The 11,733-nt window shown below is 41.0% G+C and overlaps 1 protein-coding gene across 2 annotated transcripts in view; it reads left to right on the top strand.

Annotated features, from left to right (window-relative positions):
• creb5b (cAMP responsive element binding protein 5b) overlaps positions 1-11,733 on the top strand; it is a 36,879-nt gene that overhangs the window by 17,145 nt on the left and 8,001 nt on the right. For both annotated transcript variants that reach the window (XM_032519140.1, XM_032519139.1), the window contains exons 6-7: positions 3,481-3,607; positions 4,935-5,045. In XM_032519140.1, coding sequence (XP_032375031.1) covers positions 3,481-3,607; positions 4,935-5,045 — 238 coding nt within the window. The remainder of the gene's footprint in view (positions 1-3,480; positions 3,608-4,934; positions 5,046-11,733) is intronic.

Here is an 11,733-nt window from a genome sequence, read left to right as displayed (position 1 = left end):
GGCAAAACACGGATATAAAAAGAATTTAGTCACAGAAAAGAAAACGTTCTTCAAGCATTCTAAAGCAGAGCAAAGATAAAGTTATATTGAAACTTTAATTTAGTCAGTAATATTGGTTGAAAAACGCTGACTGGTTTCAACCTCACAGGGTCTTTATCAGGGCAGAAATAGTAAAACTAAAAACAAAATAACATTTGGGATATAAAATGTTCGATATACAGTGTTAGTATAATAGTGTAAAATAATAGTGGAATTGCCCTCACAAGCTCCCAGAACCCAGTATGACATCTTCAAATAGCTTGTTTTTTTCTGACTAAGAGTTCAAAACCCAAAACAGTGCAATTCATCACACACATAAGACAGACAAGCAGAAAATATTTACATGCACATTTACATGCAGACTTTTCTGTTGACTAATCAATAACTCAACTAATCTGTCAACTCTATTGATGTTGTAATGCATATAGAGAATATCATGTACACATCAATAAATCAGTGGTATTTTAAGAGAATGGAAGTAACAACTTACATTCATTAATACTGGCTTTTTGTCTAAAAATGTCTGTGTTTATCGGCTGAGTCAGCACAAAGCTAACTTAATCCCCAGAGGAAGTGCTGTCAGATGCTGGTGTTGTTTTTCCGCCCACTGGACAAGTGGGTTGTGTTTTGGTGTGTGCGTGTGCTGGTGAAGGACATGGTGTTGGTCCTCCCCCTGCTCTGCTGCAGGTGACAAGCGCAACAGTACAACCTTCACAAGCTTCAAAAGAGCCTTTCTTCTCTAGAAAGCGAAACCCTGACCTGCGACAACTCGGCCTGTGGTGTTCCCTGACCTCTCCCAGTTATTGACTGTCACAAGTAGCTGTGTGTTAGTGCATTTCATTGTCTTATCTTATTAAGACACACAGCTGCAGTCAGATTTACCTTTCCTAATAAGAATATCAGCGCCTTAAAGCAATTAATTGATCTGCTGACTTTGAGAAAGTGTTCTTTTCTGGCAGACACTGGACTTTAAATAGTTCACTCACAGCCAGTACCTAGATTGTAAACGTTTCCTATTTTTTTTTACTCCTCAGCTTCATGGTTGAAAAGATATGATTTAGGACCACGTAATATTACTTTAACTCTAAGTATGCATTGAATCAGCATCATTATGTAGCATGCACAAGGTTCTGATGGTCATGGACATAGATATTTATGAATATATTGATGTTAAACAGTACAATGTATAGATAGGCAAAGGACAACATTGTAATGTGTTTAACATTTAGATATCCCATTTTATGCAAAAACAAATCAGATACGTTACATAAACTACTTTTGAAACAAAACACTGTGAATGAGCCACTTTCAAGTTAAAGAGCTGTGTGCACAGATTTTACAGCATAGTTTTAAAGATATGTTTGCTTAATTTTACATCTGCAGCATTTAAAAAAACACTCACCAGGGAGTCATCATGCTGAATACATTCCCCGCGAAACAGTTTTTATGTACAAAATCAACAGCATGTCACTGCCTCGTGACTGTTATTTCATCCTGTTGGACACTGGCAGAGTCTAAACGCAGAGGGAAACTGTGTTGATGTAGCGCGCAGCTACACTGCATACCTCATTGTACTTTCATGACTTTTCCCATGTGGAAATGTTTGGATTCGCAGTGTTGCTCAGATGTCATACGTGTTGTTAAATGAGTGTGATTGTGATAAATTGGGATGTTAGACAGGAATGACACACAGTCAGGATAGTAATGGTCCTGTGTGTGTGGAGCAATCTTAAATGTCTGGAGCGTAAATGCACATATTTAGGTCTGGAAAAATACAGGTATTTATTCAGGTGGGGGAGCGTTAGCTCTGGTGCACCCCCTCCCCATTTGGCCATCACTCCCTCACTGCTCACTATTATGGTAATCCAGGCTATGATGTGGTCAATTTATTAAATTAACCCATTGAACACAGCTAACCTAAATGCTTCCTGTTTGCACTAATTTCTAAATGCTCAAGGAAATGGAGCTTTATTGACTGCCATTCATCCTGATGATATCGATAACTGGAGACTTATTGATTTTCCTGGTACAGCTTATTTAAAAATCAAGTAGTGAATGCTGTTTTTTAAGCTGCAGGGACTGAATAGTTACTGTATGCATTAGGGTGTAGCAGCACCCTGCAGCTGGGAATTTGTGTTCTTACAAGCAGGGATTTGATGGTAGTTGTATGAATGATGTTACCGTGTGCAGATGGAGTGGTCTGTGTGTTTGGATGGGTGCAACCATGAACCAGCAACTGTGACAAAACTGCTGTCAATAGTTTAAGCTTAGCCGGGGCCTCATCTGTATATGTGATTTATTAATGTGGCCATGAGTGTGGATAGGCCTGTTGGTCCGCACACGCTTTGTGATCACGAAGGGAGATTTCTTTCTTCCCCGCACTGCTCCAAACTGCTATAGCAGCTTCTAAAAGTGATTCTAGTCATGCACGATTTGTGGTTGTTATGAAAAATATTATGTATTCATCATCGCCACCATCATTATTCACCCATTGTACTACATGAAGTGTGCTTGTTTAAAGTGCATCCAAAAACTCCCAAGATGCCACAGCTTTCAACTGCAATATGAATACACATCAATACACTATTTGTTTCCCCTCTGACTTTGTTGAAGGAACAAGTGGAAACTAAAAATGAAAGACGTTGGAAAAAAACATTTGCTCTGTAATAGCTTAGATGTGAAATGAATAAATCTGCAAGATGCAAGAAGAGTGTAGTGATCTCACATTGTAGAAATACGATAGGGTAGCATTTTGTGTACTATACTGTAAGACTTGCTTTTTAAAACATCTGATACTAAATATAGTAAGACTTCATGTTAACCCTTTAGGATTTTTACGAGCAGAAATTAAACACTGAATTAATTATTCATAATACATTGTACTGTAGTTGTAAGCTAATATAAGGGGTTAATGTTTTGTCATCAATTATAACTCCTCCAAAAAAGGCAAATGATTGAATGAATATAATACAATTAATCATATAAAACATAAAAATGAAATAAATACATAGTATTTATTAAGTATTTGTATTTAATATATTTATTCACAAATTACTTATTCTATTATAATTATTATTTATAAATGAAATATTTACTTAATTGCATCTTCAATCTCATCACAACTGCGCAAACTGTAGGTTGATGAAGGCTACAAGATGTAGCTGAAAAATAGAAAGTGGACCTTAAATTACAAAGCATATTTGACTATTTGATTACAGCTATTGTATACTGCATAACCAATCAGTCATTGTGGGTTTATACAGCAGTTATGGATGCTTCACGGGAGAATACATATTATATTCTAACTAGCACCATAGTGGTAGTTGTAGCTGGGTTTGATGTTGTTATATGAAAAGCCAGAAAAATGGCAATATCAGTTTTCTATAACAGTGCTCCAACAGGAAGTTCTTTGAATGTCTGTCTGTGTGTGTGTCTTCTCAGGCCTGTCCCTGGCTCTCTGTCCTCATTGCTGCACCTACGAAACAGACAGAGACAGCCTCTGCCAGCCTCCATGCCTGGAACTCTGCCAGACCCGACCATGCCTGGCTCCTCCGCTGTGCTGATGCCTGTGAGTACAACAACGGCGCACAGAGCACATTAACTCATGGGTGCACTTGCACATGCAGAAGCAAAGTTACTCATTCATATATGACGACAGTAATAGCACAGCACATAAACTATGGATCTGTTTGGAGATGTTTTCTATCGCCATTAAAATAATTTACCACAGTTTATAAGGAAGTCATCTCCTGTAGAAATTAAAAGAGTCTACCACTGGGTTTGCAATATGGACTTTATTGTAATTAAGCCAAAAAGACTTAGAGGACCCACATTGGGAAGCGGGAAATGATAACAACCCAGAGAAAGCTCCTCGTATCAGGATTCTAATGATACAACATATGTTCCCATTGTAACATAAGACAGCCTGTGTTTATGGTATGAGAAAAAAACTCCCATGTTTATTAAATTAAGAGCTAAGGGATTTTGGGGAAGATTGACAGTTCAGGAAAGGGGTGCAGGTTTGGGTGATATTTTTACACAAAACACACTTAGTGCAATTAAGGCTGTGTGTCAGGTTCTAGGCCTGAGTCTATGTGAATGAGGGGGGGTCAGGCAAATGGAGGTGGAGATGGATCATTCCCTATAGAGACCACCACACCACCCAGAATTAAACAGCTGGGAGGCCATAGCAGTTAAAGGCACATGTGCATGCAGACACTCACACAAAGGTTTCTTCTTTTCTGCATATACTGCTCAGTAAGCACTGCTTGCATCATCACTCTGCACAGGTGACCTCTCACCCCTGTCAGCTTAACTAGCTGATTTCCTCACATTCAAGTCTCAGCTGTGACACATGAGCATACTGACACGGTTCACTACGAGACAGACTGTAACCACACACATACATGACCACAGTTTTTAATCCTTCCATACAACTAGCTTGCACCTACTCACATATTGTCCACCTTAATAACACGTCCTGTACAAAAAGGGGCTGTGGTCTGATGTGTTAGCACGAATGACACGCATCACACTATTATCAGAAAAACACACCCCTGTTGCACTGGCTTCCTGTGTTAAGTCCCTCCGTGCTGGCTTCCTGTTTTGGGTCAGCTCCAGTTATCATCACACAGAGCTGTGCATTAGGTAACCTGTCATGTGAAATCAGGCTCCTGTGCTCTCTCATCTCATTCACCATAGCCTACTGTGCTAGAGGATGAGTGTCACACTTGTTTTGTGAAAGCAATGATAGTATCTTGTTAAGACGTAAAAATAGCAAAGATCATAGCTAAATAAAGAGTTTTTATTGATTTATTCTGTAAAAAAAGTTTTGTGGAATGGGAATAATATGTCTACATTTCTGAGTATGACTGTTATCGTGGTGTATTCTTCAGATGGAGAGACAAATGTCCATGGGATCCAATATGATGGGTATGCAAGGACCCGCCCACAGCAGCTCCTGCTCTTCCACTCACATTCCCTCCATGCACTCAGAAGCCAAACTGGTGAGAATATGGATGTATTCACACTGATTTATGCACACACATAGACAAATGCACACACTCAAGCTAAAAGTGTTGCAACTTTCTTTTCCACTGGGCTGTGCCAGCAAAGCTGTGCTCTTAGGTCTGTGTGGATTTCATCATTTGGGGTGTAATCAAAGCTGTGTCTGAACCTGCCAGTGCAGCGCTGAAGACTGTGGCTGGAATAAAGGGCCCTTTATGTGGTTGTGGCTGGGCTGCCCACCGTCTGCCTGATGTATATCTTAATGTACAGAACATGTTCTGTAGGTCCTGCAACTTGTTAGCACTAGTTTAACACAGCAGGGAAAACATCAAATGACCTCATCCTTCACAAAGCAGGCAGTTAGAGCAGTGGGAATGAGACATAGCTGAGAGAGGAGAGAGACAGAAAAAGTGAGAGTCAGAAGACTGACTAACGAAAAAGCTGAAGAGAAAGAAACCCTCCACTCAGTTTGACTTTGCATGTTAGCACTGCTGATACTGATGCCAGTGACTGATAGTATACGTCTGATTAGTGCCTAATAGATGACATTTACAATTGAAGTGATATGAATTGATTAACACTGTGGCAACATGACCACAAGACAATCTTTGTTTTCAAAATAAATAAAAATGGAAAAGGGAAAATGGAAAAGGCTCCATAGAAATAAGAGCAAGTGTCATGGAAATCAAAAAACTCACAAGCCATAATAAAAAAGCATTGGCTGCTCTTTGTGTTTAGAAAGGTTCACTGATAGCTGAGTTTGCCGGACAGAAACATCTTGTGGAAGGAGAGAGGGGGGTAACAGAGGTCATAAGAAGAGTTATTGCTCTGATAGAGGAGAGCGGGAGCATTCCCGGGGCATTTAATTCTCCCCCTTCCTCCTGCTCTCTCAAGATTGATCGTCTTTGTTGTCTTTTGAATCTCTTCAACTGTTCCTATGGTAACACGTTCGGGTAACACAATATTAGTGTATTAGGCTTATCTCTTCCCTGGCCGTCATCCAGACACATCTTACTCTTTTTTTTGTCCTCCTATCTATGTAATTGAATTGTAAATGCTCTGTTAGGCCTCCCATAAACATATGCAGTCACTAAATGGCTACAGGCCCCTCGACCATGCAACTTTCTGGTTAGTTGGCCATTCAGACACAAGGCACAGCAACCAAATGCGAATCAATTGAGATTCTGCTCCCTGATGTCTGAACGCAACTGATGGAATTCCATGATTGTGGACAGAAAGTGAGAGACTAATTGTGTTATCGGGGTGCGATCTCCAGCGTGGGTTTCATAAGCATAGATGGGGTCTCTAATGTCTGTAATATCCGCGCCTGGGTCAGGTCGATAAATACGGCCTCGCTATCGGATAACTGGGCCATGATCAGGCCCATGTGTCCCTAGCGACATTCTCAATCCGGCTCTAATCGCATTACCACGACCATGTTGACTTTCCGCCAATGGGAAATCTCTGCACTGTAACCCCACACCCCCGAGGCACAGACCTGGATGCACTCTTTCTGCTCAACGTTTACATTGTGACAGCAGAAAAGGGGATTGAGTGGGACTATGATAGACATGAAGGAAATAGATAGACAGGCAGAGTAAGCAGGGGAGTTGAAAGGCGAGAGACGGTATCGATATTCTGAGAAACCAAACAGTTTGAGAGTGAGAAATTGGACAAATTATTTGTGCGTAACATGAAAAGGAAAGGACTTCTGCTAGGCCTAGTTTCCTTTGCACTTCTGCATGTGTGCATGCACATATACTCATATGTGTGTGATAGTTTGATGTATTGTGGTAACTGGAGGCCTCAGTAGCAGAATTAACCCTCCCCTGCCAGACAAAGCATGCCCAGAGCCTGGGCTAATGAAGGCTAATTGATTTTGTGGTGGGCCAGAGCAGCAGAGAGGCCCGTCTCTGGTGTAAATAGTTAATGAGCCGAAGGACTGCTGTGGCCCCTTGGGGACTCATATCTCGCTCTAAGTTCTCTGTTTGTGCTCTCTAGACCAAAGACTGTATCTGCATCAGTGCCCATCTTTGTTCTCCTCTATCTCTGATTTTCTCCTTAAGTGCCGCCATTTAAGTGGTACAGCAAAGCCCGATGGTGCAGTAACTGACTTGTATGTTTTCCTTTTTGGCTTTTAGCTGGTTGTCTGGGAGTGTTTTATTAGTTTTGGTTCAAGTGTTTTTTTTTTCTTCTTCTTGTGAAGGACTGGGTGCTCATGGTGCTGGGTGTGGTTGTGTTCTGCTCTGTTGTGGTCTGGGGAATAGAATGGTGCGTGTTGTGTGCTGGAGGTTGTGGGATAGTTGACCCTCGCAGTGTAGAGGAAACGCTGCAGAGAAGAAGCCAAGTTCCACAGCCCGCCGGCCAAAGCATTACGTCAATGCTCAGAGCCAGTTCTCCACAGGGCCTCGCAAACAGTCGCACACACACACATGCTCACTGACTGCTCCAGCTCTGTGTCGTACTCTATGCCTGGTGTCACATACTTACAGCCACAGACATTTATACACATACAAATAGTCAGGTACTTAAAAACAACAACAAATGAGATGTACACACATGCGTTCATAAAAAGAGAGATGCACATACAGTACTAAATAAACGCATGCATACATGCACTGTGTTCTCCTCTGATCCCTTCCTCTCCTGCTCAGATGGTTTGATATTTTTGTTTTTACTGTATGTTGAAAGACATTAATTATCATTTCTCATCTGTAACAAGGGAAACCCAAACAAGTCCTTATCAAGCTGGTTCTAAATAAAATCTGCGAGTGCCGACTATGGGACTTGACTTAACTCATGTCTGTGGTGGAATTCTGCATTGTTTTTGTTTCCCTTTTTAAATGAGCTCCATGCTTTCCACACATCCTGCTTGCCTGCTAATTTCAGACAGAGAGGCCTTGAAACAGTTTGGTGCTGTTGTATGAAAATGTGTTATTTATTATCTACCAATTATCTATTGTTTACATTGTTACTAAGGACAATACATTTGTCACTAAGCATCGGGCTAGGTGCTGAGTTTTTTATGAGGTAAACAATACTATATGTTCCTTCACTGCAGCTCTTTTGGCTGGGGAGTTGGCACTAGATGGGTGGATGACATAATTCCTGGCATGCTCTAAATGTACTCCTTTTTACTTGAGAAGGGAAAAAACAGTGCGTCTGTCTTAAAGAAACACTTCATACGACACAGGAGGACCAATAATCAAAGTGTTTCTAGTACGGTAATGTAGCTTTTTACATTTCATTTACACAACCCTTTACTGTTCTTATGTTTCACTATAGTGACAGAATTGCTATAGGCATTGAGGTTAATAGGCTTGAAGTTCAAGTTTTTGGCCTAAACAGCAAACAAGTGAAACATGAGAAAGTTACATGCAAATTCTGTTCAGAAATTCCTAGAAAAGCCACAACCACAGATGTGTCAGTTTTCAACTCTGCTACATGGTGATTGATTGAGCGATTAGCTCAGTATGAAGTCATTTGTATGCAGTAAAACTATTAGTGTACATGGTAACCCTATTACGAGTTCCATTCATTTTCTTCCATCGTAGTAGGGAAGCACCTCTGGATAAACCTCTTGTTGTGAGGAGCAGCAGCACACACAATAGGAGTCTGACTCCAGGTTTTGTAAGCAACATCTGTATGAATGGTGGCATTGTTGGGCTATGATGTCATTGGAGAGGGACGGTTAGCTAAGAGCACAGCTGAATCTGCACGCTGCTTCAGTGAGCTCTTGAACATGTCCAACTGCACTGTATACGTTTGTGTGCATGCTCACGACTGTGTGAATGGGTCACTTTCAGTGCAATCATTGTCCTTGGAGTCAAAACACATCTGTAGTCTAAGTGGGCTAAAACAAACTAAACCAATTTAGTATTTGATACAGATCATGTGTGTGTATATATATATATGTGTGTATGTATATGTGTGGTTAGTTAAGTAAACGTGTGGATGTGCAATAAACAGCCATCACACAAGGACACAAGAGATAGAAATGTCAATGTCAGTGTCTTGGTTACAAAGAATGTTTTGCAGATGATAAACATATGATGTTTCTCACTATTGCTTTGGAGGCAAGTGGAGTGCGAGATGAGGAGCTGCTAGATTAATGTGTGTCTGCCAGTTTATCAGTGTTGGACACAGACCAGAGAGGGGCCCCTCTCTCACTGCCTCCACTGTGTTGCCAGTGCCAAAGGGTCATAACCACATACATACTGTAGTAATAATAAATCACAGGTAAATGGACATGATGCATTTCAAGATATTGAGCCTTGTATTTGACAGGCTTTGTCAGCCCTATTCCACAACAGGATTGTCTGTTGTAATAGTGAACAATGTGCCCAATTTATACCAACTGCTTTCACCGGTTAATTTAGGCCATTTATACACAACTTTAGATTACTTACACATCACTGCTGAATCATAGAAGAATATTAGCCCTGTTATAGATATATTTGCTAAACATAATCAGTGAGATTGCTGCCTTTTTCCCATTAGAGAGACATACTTCCTGGCAGAAGTGCCAGGCATCCTGACTCAAGTTAAACCATCCATACTAAATAAATCGATAATTTGACACAAATATTGATTTAAAAATAAAAATTTAAAAATGGTGCTCCAGTGTCTGATCAGAACTAAATCCATGGCAACGGTCTGGTGTACAGAAATAACAGACCGTAGAATGCCGTGATTGACCAATCAGAGTTGAGTATTCAACAAAGTTGATTAAAAATATGATATCATTTATTTTTCTTTATTTAATAGAACCCATTGCAACAACTAACACTCTATCAGCATGTTCAATTAATGAGCTTTGAAAAAACTGAAATTAGGATGGCAAAGACAAAAGGCCGCTGCCATTGTACGTATAAAGTTATAAAATAATAATAATTTTCTAGTAACCAATCACATTCCCTTTTTACCATTTTCTTTTACATCAGAAATAGGGGGTTGAGGCCTGGTCAAATGACCTGCTTTGACCCATTCAGTTCAAAGTATAAACAACATCACTGCATCAATCTAAAAAGAGATTTAAGTGACATTAACATGTCTTAAAAATGTAAACAAAGAGTGACTCCTGTGAGAACCTCTTGCTTGAAATGGATATGGATCAAAGCTAAGCAGTTAGATCACTGCAAGGAAGGACATTTTGTCATTTAAAACTGATTTAAAGCAGAGAAACATTTACAGCTGAAAGTTTAAAGTTGACATTGAAAAGTTACTATACAGCGAGGTCTTTTAGTGACTCTGTATACTGGTACATTTAAATTATGAGTGTGTGTGTGTGTGTGTGTGTGTGTGTGTGTGTGTGTGTGTGTGTGTGTGTGTGTGTGTGTGTGTGTGTGTGTGTGGTTGTGGTGGGGGGTTGTACAAGGGTGGCAGTTGTGGCGCAGAGTGTCGCATCTGTTTGTCTTTGGATGACTGCGTGTTGTTTTAGCTGTGCTGATGGGAGGTGTATGTGAAGGCCATTTGGTCATGGTTCAGGGATCGTGAATGGGACGGGGCTCCGGTAGAGCCAAGCTTGGGTAAACCAGCTGCCATCACCACACGGGCCAGACTGGACTGGTCCAGCCAACATGAGCCCCCCTGGAGCCTGAGCAGTAAGCGAGATCACTTACTGGACTCCAAAATAACCACTCAAAACACTGGAGGGGTGATTGGAAAAAGGCTGTTGTGTCAGAGATTTTTAGTCTGATAAAGTGAAGTCAATATTGACCAGTTGGGTCACTACTTCATCTCTTTTAATGCTTACACATTAGACCCATTTTCGTCATGGTGAGTAGATCAAAAAATATCAAAACTAAGAGCTTCTTTTTATGTTCCCTTTCTTTGCTTCTCAGTAATTTTTACATGTTGGAGCACAAGAAGAAGCTTGTGCCTGTGGGTGTCCTCACAATGTGGGATCCCAATGCAAATGTTAATAGAAATATAAGTATTTATTTTACAGGACAAAGAAGTTAAAGGTCCTGTTTCTGCCAAAATACACAAGCATTTGAGGTCTGTTATTTCAAGCATCATTGAAATGATCAAATCAAGTCATCCAATTTAGGTTAGTCTAATTAGCATGCTGACTCATAATTTGTCTGTGGCTTTTGATGCCACCAATTAAGACATATGTTAGTGTTTATTATTCTATTCATGATCTGTCTCCCTCGCTCTGAGGCATTGTATGTGTTCAAGATTGTGGCAGTGGGTGTAGTGATAACCATGTAGGCTGCTCTGAAGCAGGGCTTTACAATAGAGGCAACCGTGGGGATATACAGACTGGAGTCAGAGGCCCATCCATTAACTTGACAGGGTGGAGAAGCTGCCAAGATTATGAGTGCATGCTTTGGAGCATGCTCCTCAGTGGGTGTGTGTGTGTCGCTACGCCCATACCGCCACAGTTCCTTCAAGCCCCACTAGAGCATTGGGCCCTGGCAGAACAGCCGGGCTGTGTCCATCTCCCCGTCTGTGACTGGAACCACAGGGAGGGTCTATTCGTCCCCGGCTCTGTTCAGCTTGGCCCAGAACCCAAGAGAGGCAAAAGGGGGCGACATTACAGCCCTCCCATCAGACTGTCTGCTTGTACAGTCCCTGAGGAAATCAGTTTAACAGTCCCCAGCTCTTGGCAAGCAGAGGGAGAGGGGGTGGAGGAACAGGGAAGAGGTGTGTGTGTGTGTGTGTGTGTGTGTGTGTGTGTGT

The sequence above is a fragment of the Etheostoma spectabile genome, chromosome 6 (assembly GCF_008692095.1).
Source record: "Etheostoma spectabile isolate EspeVRDwgs_2016 chromosome 6, UIUC_Espe_1.0, whole genome shotgun sequence".
Classification (NCBI taxonomy): domain Eukaryota; kingdom Metazoa; phylum Chordata; class Actinopteri; order Perciformes; family Percidae; genus Etheostoma; species Etheostoma spectabile.
Note: the sequence above shows the minus strand (reverse complement) of the source record. Positions and strands in the feature narration are given on the sequence as shown.